The 22,045-nt window shown below is 41.0% G+C and overlaps 1 protein-coding gene across 8 annotated transcripts in view; it reads right to left on the bottom strand.

Moving 5' to 3' along the window:
• Positions 1–12,394, bottom strand: part of TASOR2 (transcription activation suppressor family member 2) — a 78,555-nt gene extending 66,161 nt beyond the window's left edge. For 7 of the 8 annotated variants that reach the window (XM_011762738.3, XM_011762739.3, XM_011762736.3 and 4 more), the window contains exon 1: positions 4,579–4,682. In XM_011762738.3, the coding sequence (XP_011761040.2) occupies positions 4,579–4,583 (5 nt within the window). In that variant the 5' untranslated portion in view covers positions 4,584–4,682. Of the gene's footprint in view, positions 1–4,578; positions 4,683–12,237 lie in introns of those variants that run through there. The other variant, XM_011762744.3, reaches the window with a different exon arrangement.
• Positions 12,395–22,045: the final 9,651 nt, after the last annotated feature.

Below are 22,045 nucleotides of genomic sequence, written 5' to 3' on the forward strand. Positions count from 1 at the left end.
ACCATATGGCTCCTCAGTCTTAGGAATACAAGACTTCTCTCTTTGGACAGGGCTGATTCTGGATATGAGTAAGTTGCTGGAGATACCTGAAATATGCTTCCTCTGCGCAACTTTATCTTCGTCACAGAACTGCTGGAACTTCCCACTGGGGATTCCTAACAGCACTTGCATATAATTTGAAGTTAAGAAGGTTTCCTTTTTCCCTAAATTTGTTAAAATGCAGTTTGAGAGCTAGCCCCTCGTTCTCTGCCCCCATTCTTCTTTTCAGAAGTAGGAAGATTAAGAATGAATCTGGTCTTGTTCCTTTTGGAAATATACATTTGGTACAATGAGGTTTTGTTCTATTTTTTGTTTGTTTCTGTTTTACTGATCAGGGCACTTAACAGGCCCTTTCAACCTAGAAACTCACCTCCTTCGGTTCTGGGACATAGTTTCCTTCCACTGTATTAGATGAAGAACCTCCGTGGCTAGTCCTCTCGTTTTCTTACCATTTCACTCTTATTTTCTAATTCTTGTTGCTCTTCTGGTTTTTGGGGGAGAATTCTTCAGCTTTATTATCTAAACCTTGTATTAAATTTTTAAAAAATTTATTCTGTTGCAGCCATTTTTTAAATAATTTCTCTTTTTAAAACAGAATCTTTTTCATCTTTCACAGATGGAATATCTTCTCTTTAAAGATACTAGTTTTATTTGTTGAAGTTTCTTCTGTTCTCTAAAGTAAATCTATTTATACTCAGCTCCTTTTATTTCCTACTTGGTCTCTTTTTCATTACAGACTTTCATCCCATGGCAGGTGACCCTTGGCTGTACATTTATGCTCAAATGTGAGGCATTTAAAAGCTGACTAGGGCCAGGCACCAGTGGCTCAAGCCTGTAATCCTAGTACTTTGGGAGGCCAAGGTGGGAGGATCACTTATGCTCAGGGGTTCAAGACCAGCCTGGCAACAAAGTGAGACCCCATCTCTACAAAAAATAAAAATATTAGCTGGACGTGGTGGCATATGCCCGTAGTCCCGGCTACACACGAGGCTGAGGTGGGAGGATGGCTTGAGCCCAGGAGTTCCAGGCTATAGTGAGTTATGATGGCGCTACTGCACTTCAGTCTGGGTGACAGAGTGAGGCCCTGTCTCAAAAAATAAAAGCTGAATAGAAGCTGTGGTACGTGAACAATGCTTCCTGACCAGCAGCTCTACTCTTCGGATGATCTGATGGATCCAACTGTTCAATCAGGTGAATTCCCATAGTTCATATCTGTTCAATACTTTGCCATGGGCTGGTAAGTTTCCCCAGCTAAGAATCCGTTAATATGTTGTTGAGGGACACGTAAGCCTGACACTTTGGAAGCCAATCAAAAAAAGACAACTGCTCTAGGTTCAGCATGTTGACCTGACTTTCACTCAATCTTCATTTTCATTTAGGTGCTTCACCCCCACCTCAGCCATCTGGAGCCTCCCAGTTAATGTCTCCTGAGTATAAACTTTCAGTCTTCTGTCAAGGTAGAGGAGAGAGTAGTTGTCTGGGTGTATGGGAGTGGAGAAGGGGTTTCAGGGTGTCAAAATGATAAAGACCATCAACCAACCCTTCTATTCCCACCCTGTCCTGTAATCCTTGACTTCAGAAATACTGTACTTGATACCCCCAATTCCTAAAACTTTTCCAGATTCTGTGGAAAGAATCTGCTTGCTCCTTGTTGGCTTACCTCTCTTCAGCTTTCAGCATTCTCTAATTCATGAAATCATTTATTACTTGCCCATCTCCTTTCTAGTTTTCCAAATATTGATTTCAGCTGTATCTTACTCTCACCTCCTCTTGATCTTTGTGGATTTATAGCCTTATTCTTTTACTATAATCCTACAGAGACTCCCAAAGAGTGTATACAATTGAATATGTTAGACTAAAAGTGTCTACTTAACCTGTCTTAATTTCTACAGTTAAAAAACGATGCAGCTACCTCCTACAATGGTAGCTACTATTGCCATTATTTTATATTTTAATTTGTGTAATTATGAAGACCTCATTTTACTAATGTACCCACCAGAGCCCTAATTACATACCAAATCAATACATATTAATAATTAGCTGTTAGTGTATATGTATGTACTCAATAGTCATTTACTCAAATGCATAAAAAGCACAATCTAAAGATCTTCAATGATATTCTCTCAAAGCATCCTGTCCTTTTCTTGCATGATTTATAATTACATATGTGTAGTTTCTTCATTAATGTCATTTTCCTTCATAAGCCAAGCAATATCATGGCAGGAACCATATCTGTTTTGTTTACTACTGATTACTCAGCATCCAGTCCAATTCCTAGCACATAGTGACTGTTTAGTAAATATGAATTTGGTAACTGAAGAATAAATAATACTTGGCAATTTAATCTGTTCCAAAACTCAGAAAAAGAAATAAAACTTCTCAACTATTTTTACAAAGCAAGCAGATGCGAATATCAAAACTAGACAAAACATTGAAAAACAACTACAGACCAATCTCTTATGAATATTGACAAAAAAATCCTAAATATATGCATTGGCAAAGTAAATCCATCAGGACATTAAAATAATAACAGATCAATTAGGGCTCATTCTAAGATGCAAAATGGTTCAATAAATAGTAAATCCATAAATTTAACCATACTAATAGGTCAAAGTGAAAAACCATAAAGGGGCAGCTGGGGTTTGGGATGGGGTAGGAGAGCCACATGTCAGACTGTCAAAAGGAAGTTACTATATAACGTTCACCAGATGCCTTGTAACATGCAAATTTTTTGTTGCTGCACAGTATTTCTTCATTTATACGTGCTATTTTTTACCATACTTAATCCAAAAACAAATTAAGATGCCCCCAAAGGAAACTAGTAACAGTGAAAAATGTCCTACCATAAATTATTCAGGAGAAAGAAAAGCAAGTTCCAAAAGAAATATATGTGTAATATACCACGTCTTAAAGAATATAAACCACAATTTAAACAATGGTCATCTTCTGCACACTTATCAATATCTGGTATTTTTTCTTGTTTATCTGATTGTTCTCCAACCACTAGATAAGTTTCATGAATACAGGGGCCTTGTGCTTTTCAATGCTGTACTGCCAGTGCTCAGAACAGTGCCTGTTATACAGTAGGGTTTCAATAAATTTTACTTAACAAATTATCAATTAGTTTTCCAGATCATTTTATTTCTCATTAAAGCCCCTCAGTACCCTCTCACTGCCCTCAGAACACAAAACACACCCTTCTGGCAATGGACAAGTAAAATTTGGTCCCTGCCAATTTCCCACACCTCATCTTGCTCTACTTTCCCCTGACTGCTGAGGGCCAGCTACATGGATCTTTCTTTTTATAGCTTTTTCCTCTTTTAAGGCCTTTTGCATGCTGTTATTTCTGATCAGATTTCTTTTTTTTTCTCCCCATTCCTCCCATGGTTGAGCTCCTTCTCTTCCTTAGTGACATTTATTTAAGTCATCCACTCAGATAAACCTCCGATCACCCCGCTGAAAGTAGGTGTTTTCTTTAAAGCATTAGAACATGGAATAAATTTACTTTTTGGAAGGTTGGGAGAGGTCTATTTTACCCACCAGAATGTAAGGTTTATAGAGGCAGGCTTTGTCTTGTTCACCAAAGTCCCCAGTGTCCAACAGAGCTCCTAGCACCACAGTAGATAATCAAACATTCTGTGAAGTTATCTTTGGGTGGGACAAGTACAGGTAGTTTTTGTTTACTTTTTACAGCTTTATATATTATCTGAAATTTTAAATAAACATAATCTGGGTGAAATAAAGCTATTTCTACTTTGGAAAAAAGATCTCCTATAGTCCTAAGTAGCAGCCAGTTACAGCTGTGGTTTTGTGGGGTTTTTCCCCCCAGAAATGAGGTTGTTAAGGTTGGTCTTGAACTCCTGAAGTTACAGTTTTTTTTGTTTTTTTTTTTTTAATGAAGAAAATGTAGGGAAAACCAATAGAATTTCTCAGAAGTCAAAACAGAGACCCAGAAAACAAAGTGACCCTATTAAAACCCAGAAAATACAATTTGAGAAATGTACGATTTTCACGGAAACTTAAACATTCATTAAAAAACTTTTTGGCCACGTACAAGATTAAACCAAGATAATAACGCACAAAGGGAGTAAAAACTAAGGTAATAACCTGCAAATACTTGAAGCGCAAAGTCCATGTGCAATCCCTCTTCCACATTTCAAAAGACGACCTTAGTAAGGTTTACACAGGCACACACACAAACTAGCACCATCTCTCTGGTGGTTCTGCAAGGGCTCCACTACTACCACCCACAACCTACTCACAATCAGGAGTGAAGCAAGCCTTCAGGTACCATACAAAAGTGTCTTTCATCACCTGGGCTCTGCTGCGGGGCCTCACTGACCGTGCCAAAGCTTCTCTCCCCACACCCTCACCAGAAGGTAAAACGCTCCTAGACAGAATCAGCCCCTTTTCTCGGGTCTCCTTCGCACTCAGTGCTGCAGTAAGAGCCACTTCCGTGGGTGAGCCCGCCCCAAGCAGAGCTGGGGTCAGAGCTTCCCACAACAGCATGGGGGAGACCTGGGCCCCTCCCCTACTCACCTCATGGTGTGTGGGGGAGGGGGCTGTGTCTCTGCTCTGCCGGCAGCCCCTCCGGCCCCCTCCCGCCAGCCAAGGCCAGTGCGCCAGGGCGGGGAACTCGGCGCAGGTCGTGCAGAGCGTGTAGGGCGCGGGGCCCGCAGCGCCATTTGAAAGTCAACAAGGGTGACGCCAGCTCCGCGAGCGGAGCCCAGGGTCATGGCCCTGACTCGGCGCCCACGGACCCCACAGAACGAGGGGATCCCTGCAAACCCCGCTGAGCCCGCACAGCCAACAGGGATGGGAGATCCCCGCACACTCCGTAGACCCAAAGGAGCTTGCAGGGGGTGGGAACTCCACACATCAGGGAACCCTACAAAACCCGCAGGATCCGGGGACCCCGCAGACCTGGGCAGACCTGGGCGGGCTCAGTCGTCAGAACGTAGCACAAGACAGCAAGCTAACTCCCCCCGAGTTCTTGGACGTCACACAGTAACCCCACTAGGAGGATGATCTTAGTGTTATTTTACAAAACTCACTCCAAGCTTCAATTTCCTTAAGTGTCCTGCCCGCAAGCCCCCAGTAAGGATATCTAACAATCTCAGGTCTAATCTAAAATCCACGTTCTTTTCACTACAGTGATCTCAAGTTATTATAACTCTTCGTCCCACCGTCATTTATGCAGCCTCACCAGCTACAGTTTGATGCAGCTTTTTAAATTTACTATGTAGATAATTTTAAAAAAAGTATTTATACATGTAACAAAATTAAAAGTCATACTGAATGTGGCTTTTTTTTTTTTTGAGACAGAGTGCAGTGGCAGAATCTTGGCTCACTGCAATCTCTGCCTCCTGGGTTCAAGCGATTCCCCTGCCTCAGCCTCCTGAGGAGCTGGGATTACAGGCATGGGCCACCACGCCTAGCTAATTTTTGTATTTTTAGTAGAGAAGGCATTTCACCATGTTAACCTGGCTGGTTTCAAACTCCTGACCTCAACTGATCTGCCTGCCTCTGCCTCCCATATGACTTTTTAATACTTCACATATCTGCAGGAAAGCTGATACCAATGCCTGGGGCAGGGATGAGGTCCTTTCCCAATAAGCCATGCAGCCTAACAAAATTCACCAAAAATTAAATCAAATGGAGGTGCAGGGGGAAGATGAAGTATTTGGCCTGACCCCAGGACGTCTTTACTCATTATGTTTTAACTAAGCAACCTAATACCCACATGCATTTCCCAGAAGAAAGCCTAATTAGTAGGTATTATTAATCATTACCATTAGTGTGTTATGTAGTATATAGGATAATTTGAACTTATAAAGCAAGTTAAATTTATAAAGAATTATGTAGATTAACAGTTATTCAAAATACAAAATTCACTAAGGTATTTAGTATATCCAGTAGAAAAGAAATTACCTTTTTTAAAAACTTTTTTTTGGGATTACACCCCATGAGTAAAGGGTATTACGCCTATGTACTATGACTTTTTCATTTAGCTGTGACTTATTTTTTTGATTTAATATTCAATTTTTAAGATTGTTTTAACATTCTCAAAATCCAGTTTACTTTACCATAAAAAGTATTTTTGGTAATCAGGCTGATGCTCATAAACACCAAAATTTTTTTCCTGCTACATTATGTAAAAACAACAACAAATTATTTAGAAACCATACTTTCTATATTCAAGATCATATAATTTTTTTTTTTTTTGGATACAGAGTCTCACTCTGTCGTCAGGCTATAGTGCAATGGCGTGACCTCAGCTCATTGCAATCTCTGCCTCCCAGGTTCAAGCAATTCCCTTGCCTCAGCCTCCCGAGAAGCTGGGACTACAGGCATGTACCACCATGCCAGGCTAATTTTTTGTATTTCAGTAGTGACGGGGTTTCACCATACTGGCCAGGATGGTCTCGATCTCCTGACCTCATGATCCATCCACCTCAGCCTCCCAAAGTGCTGGGATTACAGGCGTGAGCCACCGCACCCAACCTCAAGATCATATAATTTTCATTAGAATTATTTCAAAGCTTATATGGTGACTTTTTAAGACATCTATATACAGTAATGACCATTGTTCTGGCTCCTCATGAACTGGGTTTATGAGTTTGTGCTTTAGCATTAAACCGTCTTTCACCTGTATAAAATGGTTGCATCATATTCATTAATACACTTATTGTAATGATACATACTGCTAAGTAGTTTTGTCCCTCTTACAAGAAAATCCTGAGAATAAATTTCTCTCAGAAACAATTATATTTCAAGACCCACTTTTGGGTACTCTTGATTATTAAATATGACAAAAGAGAAAGTGACATCTGATTAATGCCAGAACAAAAATAATTATATATGGCCACGACCTCTACATGTAGCCCACACAAAATGTCCTGGGCACCGATAAATAGGGGATATGCACAAGGGTGAAATAGGTGCCTCAACTGGACAAACCTCAGGCATTGGGGTCTTGAATATTCTTTCTCCTAATGAGGGAGCAGGTGTACATGAAAGGTTCTAACCAGGGTCTCTTTCACCATGCCAAGGAGGGTAGTGAATCTTTATACAAAATATTAGCAAGGGATTTAGTTCTCCAATTAAATGTAATTAAAATCTTACTAGGAGAAAACAGTACACTCCAGATACATTTCTTATGATAATAATAGTAATTTTAAAAAACAAATTTAAAAAGCCAACTAAGTCAATCAATAAAAGCAAAAGCTATCTGAAAAGTAATAATAGGTAATCTTTTAGCAAATATAAACAAGAAAAAAGGAAAAAATTAAATATTGAAAACAAAGATGATATAACCACAAATACAAGGAAGATATTTCTAAAATTATAAATCACCATGTATAATTTATATCAATAAATCCAAAAACCACAAAAATATAATTTACCAACATTGGTCTAAATGGAAGAAACATTTAATAAACCAGTAATGACGAAGAAAATGAAAAGAGCAGTCAAAAACTCTACCCCTTCTTCCAAAAGACCAGTTCCAGAGATTCACTGTTTTACTTTTAACTTATCAAAAATCCACAATTATCAAAAATTATCAAAAATCCACAAGTTTGGCAATGTATGTCTGTTGGGGAAGCTGTGGGAAACAAAGTGAAAGAAGAGTAAAAGACCAGAAGAGAATATTTACTATGTAGATAATTTAAAAATGTATTTATACATCAAGATAAATAAAACATAGATGAAAATTCACATTTAATAAATTATGAATAAACACATTTAAAAACACCTCCAATTTACAGATTTATGACAATCTCAAGCAAGATATATACATGTTTGTTTTTCTGAGATGGGGTCTTGCTCTGTCGCCCAGGCTGGAGTACAGTGGTGTGATCTCTGCTCACTGCAACCTCTGCCTCCCCGGTTCAAGCAATTCTTCTGCCTCAGCCTCCCGAGTAGCTAGGACTACAGGCGCGCACCCCCATGCCCAGATAATTTTTGTATTTTTACTAGAGACAGAGTTTCACCATATTGGCCAGGCTGGTCTCGACCTCTTGACCTCGTGATCCGTCTGCCTCGGCCTCCCAAAGTTCTGGGATTACAGGCGTGAGCCATGGCGCCTGGCCGATACATACATGTTAACAGCAAAACATCAAAAAGCTAAAGACCAAAACAAACAACAAAAGAACCCCCAAGGCAGTCAGAACAAAATGAATTGATAAGACAGATAGGTGACTTTTCAAGAGCAATAATGAAAGCCAAAAGACAGAAGAATAAGAGCTTCATCATGCTGAAAGAAAACAATTGCCAACTTTTGTATTCAGCAAAAACATCGTTCAAGAATGGCTGCAAAATAAAGACATTTTCAGGTGAACAAAAACTGAGTGTTCATCATCAATAGATCTTCAATAAAAGCCATTCCAAAGGTTGTACTTTTTAAAGGAGACAGGGTCTTGCTCTGTCACCCAGGATGGAGTGCAGTGGCACGATCATGGCTCACTGCAGTATCAACCTCCTGGGCTCAAGCAATCCTCCCACCTCGGCCTCCCAAGTAGCTGGGACCACAGGTGTGTGCTACCACGCTCAGTTAATTTTTTTTTTTTGTAAAGATGGGGTCCCATCATGTTGCCCAGGCTGGTCTCAAACCTGGCTCAAGCAATCCTCCCAGCTCGACTTCCCAAAGTGCTAGGATCACAGGCATGAGCCCACACACCCAACCAATTTTCTGAAATTATATAATGAAATGTGTCATCATGTGAAAGAGCTGCGTAATTCAGTGAACCAATATTTTCCAAGTGACCCATGTGTAGGTAAAAGAGCCCTTGAAAGTGCAAGGCAGGCCACTGGATTTTAATGTTAGAGCATGAGAAGTTCATTCATACGATTTCCAATTCTACACTGCAGCTAACGTTTAACAAATTGTTAGGGGCTGGATGTTACAGTCCCAGTGCTTTGGCAGGCTGAGGCAGGACTGACTGCTAGAGGCCCGCAGTTCAAGACTAGCTTGGGCAACATAGCAAGACTCCGTCTCTACAAAAAAAAAAAAAAAAATTTAAAAATTAGCTGGGCCTGGTAGTGTGTGCCTGTAGTCCTAGTTACTCAGGAGGCTGAGGCAGGATTGTCTGAGCCCAGGAATTGAAGGCTGTAGTGAGCTACGATCTCATCACTGCACTCTAGCCTGGACAACAGAGCAAGACACTGTCCTAAAAAACAAAACAGAAACAAAAACACAAAACTGTTAGGTTTTGATAAGTATCAAAAAAGAACATAATCATCTGAAAAGATTAAAACATTTGTCTCTTTTCTAACTACTCAGCTGAATGAGGCTGGATTTTCTTCATGTACTTCAACTAAAATAATACATGGCAACACAATGAATACAAAAGCAGATGAGACTCTAGTCATTAAAGGCGACATTCAGCATATTTGCAAAAATGTACAAAAATCCCATTCTTATCACTAATTTTGGGGGGATAAAATATGTTAAGATGTAATGGGTTATTATATTTAAAGGTATCAATAAATAAACATACATTTCAAGTTGATCAGTTTTAATATCTAATATGGTAATTATCAATTGATATAATCCAATAAACAAAAGATCTTTGGGATCTTCAGTGGTTTTCTGAGACGGAGTCTCACTATGTCAAGCAGTAGAGTGGCACAGCCTTGGCTCACTGCAACCTGTCTCCCAGGTTCAAGTGATTTTCTTGTCTCAGCCTCCCGAGTAGCTGGGACTACTGGCACCTGCCACCACCACGTCCAGCTAATTTTTGTATTTTTAGTAGAGATGGTGTTTCACCATGTTGGCCCGGCTGGCCTCTAACTCCTGACCTCAAGTGATCCGCCTCCCTTGGCCTCCCAAAGTGCTGGGATTACACGCGTGAGCCACCATGCCTGGCCCCCTCAATGGTTCTTAAAAGTGTAAAGGGGTCCTGGGAATAAAGTTTCTAAATTGCTAAACTATAGGCACGTGCTTTAACATGAGTGAATCTCAGAAACACAATGCTTAACAAAAGTAACTCATAGAATACAGAATATGACTTTATTTAACTAAAGTTCAAAAACAGGTAACAGTAAACAATGATAGTTAAGGATACCCATATAGGTGATAAAACTGTTTAAAAAGGCAAGGGAATAATTAACACAAAATTAATAATGGCCATTGTAATGGGGGGCAGGGAACGCATTCCTCCTGGGGTAGAAACACACAAAAGGTTTCTAAACTAAAGTTTCTAAAGCTTTTAAATTAGGCTTTTATTAATTTTTGTTATGAAAGATGCCATTAATATGTACTGACAAAAAAGCATATTTATTACAGATACACTTTGTCAGTACATATTAACGACATATTTCACAATAAAAATTTTTAAAGAAGAAAAAGGGAGATGTATATATTCTCCTAGAAGGAAAAACTCAAATGAATGTCTCTTCAAATTATAAATTCAACACCATCACAAACAATATCCCAAGATTTTCTATAGGACTTAAAAAGATAGTTATAATTTCTTCTGGAAAAAAAAAATGCAAAAAAAAAACAAAAAACAAAAAACAAAACCCAAAGCTCTTTTTCAAAAGAAAGTACCAAAATATATTATAAAACTATGATAATTAAATTCTATGGCAACAGTTACATGGGCGAAAGAAAAGAGAGCTCAGACCCAATAAAAACATCAGCAAATGATATGACCTGGCTAAAAAGACTTAACTTTTGTATTCGCCAAGGAAGATAAAAATTAAAACAGAATGCTACTTTCAATTACTAGGTGGCTAAGATATTTTAAAAATACCATTATCATCCAGTGCTGGCTAGCATGGAATAAAAACACATCTTTTGAGCAAGTGAACACAAAAAGGTACAATCATTTCAGGGCAATTTAGCAACATTATTATCCAGCACTCGCATAAAGAATCAATTCTACAGAAATACTATCATGACCACCTGAAGCACTGTCTATAACGGCAAGAGATAATCACTGCAGTATTGTCAGTTACAGGGATATCTTGAAAATAACTTGAATGTCTACCAATAGAAGAAGATTCACTTGATAAATACATGCCGTATCGATCTATTTTTACTAAATAGATATACTGTATTTAACAAACACCATGTCTCAGTCAAGTTCTTAGGCACTTCACCGATTTTAACCCATTTTAACAACTATGTTTGGACCACAGGAGATGCTTATAACCTCCCTTTAAAGAAAATAAGTTACATTTGGGCAAATGTTCTGTATACACAAAATTTCGAATATACCGTCTTTGTCTTCCTTAAAGTAACTGTGGACCTTCTGTCACCCTTTTTCTGGCCTGGCTTAGTTATTTATTGATGTACAGTACTGGACATACTGCATACAGCCAGCCATTCCTATAAGGCAGTTTTTCAACACAAGGGTATTCTTGCCCCATTAGGGGACACTGCTTTGTTATAAACCTCCTAGGCAGGATTAGCGCCAGGCTCACCCCTAGTTTTATTCAGGGAACACTGTAGACTCTCGGCTCGCGAAAGCTATTCCAATAATAGCATACAGTTGTATGCCACATATTTAAGTTTTGGACCCACTTTCATAAACTTTACTACTCTAATTTTACCTTACAGGGAGAATAAGGAAGAGTAAGCGATTAAGAGAAACTTGAGAATTCCCAAAGTAATCTTCCTCAAAATTTCAGAGTCATCAACCCAGTTCTCCCACGAAACGCTGCCTGGCGCCGCCTTCAGACAAACTTCTGGGCTGCTCGGACCAAGTTCTCCTAACGCTCCTGCACGGCTGGGGTTTGCTGCTAAAATGACCCTCCCTACGGAGAGACCTGTTTTACCCTCTAAAGAAAAAGTGGCGCATGGCCATGAAGAACCCGCAGGAAATGATTTCCCAGCCGGTGCAAACCCGAAGACCCAAACTTCAGCCAAGAACTTATCATCATATCCCTGAGGACGAAGCTGTCCCCCGACAGCCGACGCAAACGAAACGCCTCAAAAAGGGGCAAGACGACAGGGTTACGACCTCTCTGCCGCCGACACCGAGCGCGGCCACAAGTTGTAGCGCAGGACAGAAGGTCGAGTCATCTAGAAGGCGCCGACCCCTCCCACCCCCTCACCTGGAGCGCCGCAAAAGATGAGGAGAACGCGCCGACCCTCGCAGCCAAGCCCCGGCAGCTGCCCGAGCGCTCAGCCTCGGAGACCGCCGTCCTCCTCGCAGGGTTCCCGGGCGCCCAGGCCGGGGAGGGACTTACCCGTGCTTGGCTTGGCCGCCGCCCCCGAGGACCTGAGATCCCGGCTTGGCCTCCTTCCCATGCTTCTCCCGGCCGTGCTCTGCGTCCTCCCCGGCCCTCGCGACACCTGCGCACGTGGGAAGCACCAGTCGCCGGCTCCGCGCTCCCGCAGGGAGCCCCCCTCAGGGGCACGCCGTCCGCCCCGGCCCCGGGGTCCTCGCCGCGGGCGCTGACAGGGACGCCACGCCTGTCCGCGCTCTGTCTCCCGTCAGGGTCTCAGGCGAGAGGCAACCCCGGGACGCCCGGCAGCCTGCGAGAACATGTCGACTTTCTCGCTGACCGGCGCTAGCCACCGGAAGTAAAACCTCGCGGCCAAAGGAAAAGAAAAGGGGAGAGGGGGCAAAAAAAGAAAGTGAAAACTGAAGTGAGGCGTCCCCCTCAGAGATGGGAACCAATCGCCTGGAAGAAACCAAGGCGCAGGCGCGGACCGAGGTCAGCGTCCACGCGGCGCTCGCGTCTCCCCTCTGCGCAGGCGTAAGGCCACAGCTCGCTCCTGATTGGGCCCCGATCCCTGCGAACGCGTGGCGTCTCGCGATGGCGACCCCTAACCGGATGCGGAAGATGCCCTTGGGAAGAGGCGGGAGAGGACCTCTGGGCTGACCTAGCGTGCTCTGGCAGTGGTCCACGTGGTCGCCTTCAGGCGCCTTCGCCGCTGTCTGCGTTTCCCTCTGTTGCTTCTGCTGCTGCTGCAAGAACAGTTGATTTGTCTGGCCCAAATGCAACATTTCCGAAATCTTGCCCTTGTTTTAATCCATATAGCGGGCGTGGCTGTTACCCCTAGGAAAGCACCTCTAGAAATTTATAACACATGCACAGAGAGCTACGGTAACCATAAATAAAGTGACCATCAATAAGTTCAGGTTTATTATCCTTGCCCATGATAAATAGTCAGGCAGACATTGCTTAACTGTAGGGACACCTTATGAGAGAGATGCCTCATTAGGCAATTTGGTCCTTGAGTGAACATCATAGAAACCTAGAAGCATAACCTACTACATACTAATGCTATAAGCCATAGCTCATTACTCCTGGCTACAAACCCACGCTATATGTTATTGTACTGAATACTGTAGAAATTATAACACAATGGTAAGTATTTGTATAAGCATATCTAGACATAGAAAAGGTACAATAGAAATACAGTATAAAAGATAATGGTACACCTGTGCAAGGCATTCTCACGAATGGAGCTTGCAGTACTGGCAGTTGCTCTGGGTGAGTCTGTGAGTGAACAGTGAGAATGTAAAGGTCTGGGACATCACTGTACACTCTTGTAGACTTCATAAACTCTGTATACCTAAGCTACACTGAATTTACTTTTTAAAATTCTTTCATAGTTAACCTTAGCTTACTGTAACTTTTTAACTTTTTAAAATGTTTAAAAACTTTTTAAGACTCTTTTGTAATAAGACTTAAACACATTGTACAGCTGCACACAAATATTTTCTTTATATCCTTAATCTGTAAGTTTTTTTTTCTATTTTTTTAATTTTTAATTTACTTTTTAAACTTTTTTTGTTAAAAACTAAGACACAAACACACATTAGCCTAGGCCTACACAGCATCTGGAGAGTCGATATCATTGTCTTCGCCTCCATTTTGTCCCATTGGAGGGTCTTCAAGGGCAACTACATGCATGGAGTTGTCATCTTTTATGATAACAATGCTTTCTTCTGGATACTTTTTGAAGAAACTGCCTGAGGTTGTTTTACAATTAACTTTAAAAAAAAAAAAAGGGGGTACATTCTAAACGATAAAAGTATAGTAAATAAATAAGCCAGTAACATAGTCTGTGATCATGATCAAGTATTATGCACTGTACATAACTGTGTATGCTATACTTTTTTTTTTTTTTTTTTTGGAGACTCAGTCTCACTCTGTCACCAGGGCTGGAGTTCGGTGGCATGATCTCAGTTCATTGCAACCTCCACCTCCCAGGTTCAAGCGGTTTTCCTGCCTCAGCCTCCCAAGTAGCTGGGATTATAGGCACCCACCACCACACCCAGCTAATTTTTGTATTTTTAGTAGAGACAAGGTTTTGACATGTTGATTAGGCTGGTCTTAACTCCTGACCTCAGGTCATCTGCTCACCTTGGCCTCCCAAAGTGCTGGGATTATAGTGTGAGCCACTGCGCCTGGTCATGTGTGCTGTACTTTTATGTGACTGGCAGTGCAGCAGATTCATTTACACCAGCATCACCTCAAACACATGAGTAATGTGTTTTATGAAAATAAGATGGCTACAACATCACTAGGCAATAGAACTTTTCAGCTCTATTATAATCATATAAGATAACTGTTGGATATGTGGTCTCTTGTTAACTGAAACATTAAGTGACATATGACTGTACCAATGAGAGAGATTAAGTGCTAATGAACATGTATCATGAGTCAAGCACCGTTCTGGTAATACGAAGAGATTCAGTCATTGTGTTTACTGTTTACCGTAACCAGGTGCTGTAATAGACACTGGTTTTACAATCATGAACAAGCTAGATAAGGACCCTGCCCATAATGGAATTTATTGCAGAGGTGAGTCACAAACACAGGTAAATCACCACCATGACAAAATAGAATTTCAGATAATAATACATGCCATGAAAACTCACTGGAAATGCTAGTGGATGGGACTGGGGGCTGGAGGCCAAGGACGGAAGCAGTAGAACTACAAGATCTTACTGAAATGGGCACATTTGAGGTCAAACCCTAAAGATCAAAACTGATAGAACCAAAGCCTGGAATACATGGAGGAAGAGCTTTCCAGGCAGAAGGAAAGGCAAGTGCAAAGGACTTGAAAAGTGAAATCAAACCTATTCAAGAACAGAAGAAGGCTGACTGTGGAAGTAGGGAGTGAAATATAACTATTTTAATAGTGTACAAAACCAGAATGTACAACTCCATGATTTATCACAAGGCAAATATTCATGAAACCAACACCCCCATCAAGAAATAGAACATTGCCAGTACCTCACCCCTCTTCCCTAGCCTAAGCACTATTCTGACTTCCATGGTAATCTCTTCTTTGCTTTTAAAATTAAGTTTGCCAACTAAATAGGCACTCTGAAACTTTATCATTTAGTTTGCTTGTGGTTTGAACTGTATATAAAGTGAATGATTTTGTGCCTGCTTGTGAGACTCACTATGTTTTTGGGTGTACTTGTTCTTTCATTTTCATTGCTGTATATGTAGGTGTGAATGTAACACATTTGCTTTACCCATTGTATTATTGATGGACATTTGGGCTGTGTCCAGTTCTTGGCTATTATAAATAATACTTTTGTGATCATTCTCGTTTGTATCTCTTGGTGTACATGGGCACTCATTTCTGTTGGATGAAAACCTAGGATTGGGATTTTGGAATGCTAGACATGATCATTTGGATTTTTGTTTCTGCAAATATTTATGACCTTATTCCCCACAGTTGGCCAAGTTTCCTTCTCTACTTCATTGATGTTGGGCTTGGTCTAAGTGAGGTCTTTTGGCTGATAGAATATTAGCAGACATGATGCAGCAGGATTCTTAAGTGTGCTCACGCTATTTGAGTTGGCTCTTGTGCCCAGGTGATTCATATGGGGAGAAAATATCTCAGGTAGCCGTTGTCTCCTCAGCCTGAGTCTCCAGAACAAACCTATGTGGAATAGATGTGACACCAACCCACAGTCCAACACACTTTGGATTAGCAGAGCCTTAGACATCCTGAAGATCAAGGAGTCTGAGAGTTAATGCTGTTATCACAAGCTAACCGACTTTGGGGTGATTTATTATAGGGCATTATGGTGGCAATAACAAGGGCATATGTTCAACTTTAGCAGATAATTTCAAACTTTTTGCAAGCTGGTTTTACTAAGTTATACAGTTCCACAAAGATAATTCTAGTTTGTCTACATCTTTGCCAACACTTTTGAATTGTAGCCACTCTGAAGGGTGTGTCAAGGTTTGAATTTGCATAGTATCCAATGTTTTTCTTTTTCAAGTGTGTTTTGGCTATTCTAAGTCTTTTGTTTTCTTTTTTTTTTTTTGAGACGGAATATCACTCTTGTTGCCCAGCCTAGAGTGCAGTGATGCAAGCTTGGCTCACTACAACCTCCGCCCCCCCGAACCCCCAACCCCCTATTCAAGCAATTCTCCTGCTTCAGCCTCCCTAGTAACTGGGATTACAGGCATCTGCCACCACGCCTGGCTAATTTTTTACATTTTTAGTAGAGATGGGGTTTCACCATTTTGGCCAGGCTGGTCTCAAACTCCTGACCTCAGGTGATCCATCCGCCTCTGCCTCCCAAAGTGCTAGGATTACAGGCATGAGCCACTGCACCCAGCCCGTCTATTCTAAGTCTTTTAAATTTCTGTATACATTTTAGAACCAGCTTATTTTCTACCACAAAAACAACCTGTTGGGATTTTGGTTGGGATTGTGTTGAATGTACATATCTATCTGGGGGAGAATTAACATCTTATTAATTGTCAAATTCTACTTATTCAGGTCTTTAAAGACTTCCTTCAGCAATATTTATAGTTTTCAGTGTACAGCTCTTGTACATATTTTGTCATATTTATCTCTTGTTTTTGATGTTATTCTAAATAAAATTTTTGCAATAATTTGTTGCTAGTATATAGAAATAAAATTGATATTTCCATATTAACTTTATATCTTGTAGCTTGTTAAAATCACTTATTATATCTGGTAGCTATTTGTTTGCACATGTGTGGATTCTTTGTGCTTTTCTAGGACACTCTCTGCACATAAAAATAGTTTTACTTCATTGTTTCCAATTTGTATTTCTTTCCTCCTTATTGCATTGTTTAAGGCCATTAATGTAATGTTCAGTATAAGGAGTGAGATAAAATATCCTTCACTTAAAAAAATCCTTGTCTTGTCTCTCATCTTAGTGCAAAACCATTTAGTTTGTAACCATTAAGCATAATGTTAGCTTTGGTGTTTTGTACCCTTTTTTAGATTTATGAATTTCCCTTCTGTTCCTACTTTTTGAAAGTTTTTCTCATAAATGGGTGTTGAATTTGGTCAAATGCTTTTCTGCATCTGTTGAGATGATTATATAGTTTTTCTTTTTTGATCTATTAATATGGTAAATTATATCAACTGATTTTTCAAATGTTAAATCAACAGTGAATTCCTGAGATAAACCCAATTTATTCTGGATTCATTATCCTTTTCATATATTACTGGATATGAATTGCTGATATTTTGTTAAGGATTCTGGCATTTGTATTCATAAGAGATATTGGTCTATGTTTTTGTTTTATTGTGAGGTCTTCAGTTTGGGTATGAAGGTAACTCTGGCCTCATCCAATGAGTTGGGAAGTTTTCTTTCCTCTCTTAATTTTCAAAATACTTTGATTTAAATTGGCAGTATTTCTTTCATCAATGTTTAATAGAATTAATCAGTGAAACAATCAGGGCCTGTATTTTTTATAGCAAGGTTTTTAAGTGCAGCATGTTATTTCTTTAGTAGATATAGACCTATAAAGACCTAATATTTATTTCAGAGAAAGAGAGTTCTACCAATGCCTCTGTCATACCAGAGTGATGGTGGGCATATTTAAATTTGTGTCATCGTAAGAAGCACGATCAGAAGCTTGACACTATGTGTGTGGGGAAATATTACACAGAGTTGAGTCAATTTATTATCTAAACTTTAGTTGCCAATCAAGAATTATGAGGCATACAAAAAAATGGGAAAGTATAACCCATACAATAAGCAACAAACAAGCAGCAGAAACTGCCTGGAAGAGTGATCAGATGTCAGATCTAACAGAAAGGATTCAAAGTAACCATTGTCCATGACTGTGTTCCCATCACTTAGTGTGACTCAGAGAATGGAAATCCATGTGCTGAATACACAGACTCCCTCCCTCTGGGCTTTCCATATCTGCAGAATGAGAAGGTTGGAGGGGAAAACTCCAATTCCTGACAATCCTACTCTTATTCTCTACTTTATACAATTTTAATAACTAACACATGGAAATAAAAGTTCAAGAGAACGACAAGACTGCTTGACACAAAACAATATGGAGCTATCCTCTGTCTTGTCCTCTTCCTGATTCCTCCTTGGAGACAAGCACTTCCAATTCTTTTAGCTGTTTCTTCTGCTATTTACTCACTTATTTTTTCCTGCCACTCTTGACTTCTTAATTTCGTTCTTCTTATTACTATATTAAATAGAGATGGGGGTCTCACTATGTTGCCCAAGCTGGTCTCGAGCTACTGGGCTCAAGCAATCCTCCTGCCTCAGCCGCCCAAAGTGCTGGGATTACAGGCATGAGCTACTGTCTCGAGCTGACTTCTCAGTTTTAGATAAAATCTTCCTAAAATGGCTAATGAGGACTAGACTATTTCAGGCAACATCCTGCAAGTGTTCATTTGCTTTCCTTTATGCTTTCTATATAGTCATGTCATCATTTTTTTTGTGTGTTTACAGCTAAGCCATAAAAAACGTTTGTACAAATTTTGTTTTTCTTGAAATTAGCAACTGCATCATTTTTAATCTCTGTATCTATCAAAAATATAACCCCAAGTTCTCCAACAACACACACACACACACACACACACACACGTTATATTAGGAGTATGAGGGAGAGAAAATGTGTGTGTATAAAAGTAGGGGAAGAGTAAAAGGGGTTAAATCATCTGTAATAATAAATAGGAAACCAAGAATGTCTCTGTTTTAAGAGTATCCCATTGCCCAATTTATAAAACTTAGCAATACGGCAGGACTTCCTCCAAAAAATTCCATAAGAAAAATATAAACAAAGTGTCATGTTTAGAAATTTTTTCAAAAAATAAGCGCTATGGAAGTGGAGAGAAGTGTGGGTTGAAATCTGCTGCCCTCAGGCTGTTCTCAGCCAGGGCCTGAGGGTGGTGGAGGATGAGTTTGGGCCGTTCCTGCCCAGAGCAGGGCCTCCTTCATGGAGAACCTTCATTCTGAGGTGCACATCTCCCAGCTGAGACTTTTCTAGAGCTCCATGGTGGTCTGAGACTCCCCCTACCCAATTCTTCCTCCCCCTTTCCATGCACAAGTGTCGGGCCTGCACCACAATCTAAGACTCTCCCCACCTACTCTTGCTCCTTCCTGGTTTATTCTTTACATTGATTTCCCCCAATAAATCGCTTGTATGTCTGCTTTTCAGAGACCAGGGACTGATACAAGTAAATACTGAGAGTGGTCCAAGAAAAGAGAAGGCCAGCTGGGGTTTTGGAATTGGGTCACTCACGGTCCTGATCGCAAAAAGAGGCTCATTCTAAGAGGAATGTGAGGTACAGGACAGACCTTGGTGCCAAGTGGTGGCCTGAATGGTGACAATTTCACCAGAGTTAACCCAGGAGAAGTGACGACTATGCAGGTGTGAGCTCACAATAAGAGAGGTGGTCACAGAGCTGAGGTACTAGAGGCGGGTAGTCTCCAGGGGCAGGCAGGATCTAAGGTAATAGAGGCAGATGAGGTCTGATAGAAGCTGCAGGTCATAATTACTCTAATGACTGGCAAAGGTGGAGAGGCAGCCCATGAGGCCTGGCCCTTACAGAGTGGAGATAGGACATAGTATTCCAAAATAAATAGGCAGCTAGTGAGGGTTCTACAAAATATCTGCAACTAGGAGAAGGCCAGGAAGGAGGAGAGGGAAGCTGGAGGTGGAGATGGAGCAGAAGTAGCCCCAATTCCTATCACTTCCATGGGGAGACATCCATTCCCAAACTCCAGGTTCTGCCAGGGTGGAGATCCTGGTCTGTCTCCAAAAAAGGTGTCTCACATGTGCCAGAAAAAAAAAAAAAAAAAAGAAAAGATTAAAGAAACAACACTAAAAGATGTCCTCTTCTCAGGAGACTCAGTACATGCCCTTTAAATCCCAAGCTAAAGCTGCTGTGGGGGCACTTAGACTCCTGCGTCCAGGCAGCAGCAGGCACGAAGAGCTGTGACTTTCTTGACAGTAGTGATCGCTGCCGATGGGCAGGAGGAGGTAGAGCTGTCTTTGCACACGGGAAGGAACACTTGTATAATCCAGGGGTGCACTCAGGGGCCCCTTGGTATTCCCTTGTCCCATTGTAGCTGTTGATGGACACAGACAGCAATTGCAGCCTTAGAAATGTATTATTATTATGAGTTCAAGCCCCTCAAGTTCCAAGGTTTGAGTCATGTTACAAGGTGAGTCACAAAGAAAGACTTATTGAGGTGGTAGCTGAGAGGGATAGGAAAATTTAAAATATGGTGGAGGAAGAAGAGGATGAATGCCCATTGAAGCCCTGAGACTAACTGCAGAAACAGATCCTATTTGTACCACTGACCTTCTTTTTCTAAGTTCCCCATTGAGAGGCTCTTGGGAATTATAGAGAAACTGCTCCCCTAAATAAGTACGGAGAAATAGAGTTATCTGGTGGAAGGCAGACTGTGGTAGTGATGGAAGTGATCTTTCTAAAGAGAAGCTGCTCTGGGAGCAGAGCTGACTCACAGATTCCAATTTCCACCCACTGGAGCCACCATGCGTCTCACGCTTCCTCCAGGATGTTCCCAGACAGTGGCTGAGCACAGCGGGGATACGAGTGCTGGTCCAACCCTGCCTGTACCCTCCAATGGGCAACCTTTGCTCAGGCACTCTCCGTCAGCCTGGCAAAGCTATGTTCAGACCTGAGCTGTGATCTGAGACTCCTTTTATCCAGACCTTCCTTATTGCTCTTCCTTCACAGAAACCAGGCCTTTATCTTCATCTGTGGGTTCTCCCACAATACCCCTGTACCTCCCCGTTTATTCTTCATGGAATTTTCCCTAATAAATCTATTGCACGTCTAGCCCATCTTGGTGTCTGCTTCTTGGAGTACCGAAACTGACACACTGCCCAATAAGCCTTTGGGGAGCACTCCTAACCCTCACTTATTTCATTGTCTGCTTCCCAGAGAACATAACAGCACTCTTGTAATCTTACTAAAAATGCAAATGCTGGGCCCCACACCTGAAGTTTGTTATTTCCTTCCTTCCTTCATTCCCTCCCTCCCTCCCTCCCTCCCTCCTTCCTTCCTTCCTTCCTTCCTTCCTTCCTTCCTTCCTTCCTTCCTTCCTTCCTTCCTTCCTTCCTTCTTTCCTTCCTTCCTTCCTTCTTTTCTTTTTGAGACAGAGTCTCACTCCATTGCCCAGGCTGGAGTGCAGTGGCATGATCTTGGCTCACTGCAACCTCTGCCTCCCGGGTTCAAGCAATTCTCCTGCCTTAGCCTCCCAAGTAGCTGGGACTACAGGTACCCGCAATCACGCCTGGATAATGTTTGTATTTTTAGTAGAGACAGGGTTTCACTATGTTGACCTGGCTGGTCTTCAACTCCTGACCTTAAGTGATTTGCCCGCCTCGGCCTCCCAAAGTGCTGGGATTACAGGTGTTAGTCACTGCACCTGGCCTTGAAGTTCTTTTTAACTAGGTAAGGGTGGGGGCCCAGGAACTGGTTTTTCTTATTGGTGTCTCAGGTACCTCTGTCATAGTTAAAATTAGATGATAGATACTATTTAATTTTCAACATTAATTACTCTAACACTATCAAACTAATATAAGAGTACTGAAGCTAATCTTTATATTTAAAAGAAAACAAAGGAAGAAATTCCAGCTAAAAGGCACATGCTTACCCAAAGGGATCTATGGATTCAATGCAATCTGTGCCAAAATACTGATGACATTCTTAATAGAAATTGAATTTAAAATGCTAAAATTTATATGGAACCACAAAAGTTCACAAATAGCCAATACAATCTTGATCAAAAAGAACAAAGCTAAGGCC

The sequence above is a fragment of the Macaca nemestrina genome, chromosome 9 (assembly GCF_043159975.1).
Source record: "Macaca nemestrina isolate mMacNem1 chromosome 9, mMacNem.hap1, whole genome shotgun sequence".
Taxonomy (NCBI): Eukaryota; Metazoa; Chordata; class Mammalia; order Primates; family Cercopithecidae; genus Macaca; species Macaca nemestrina.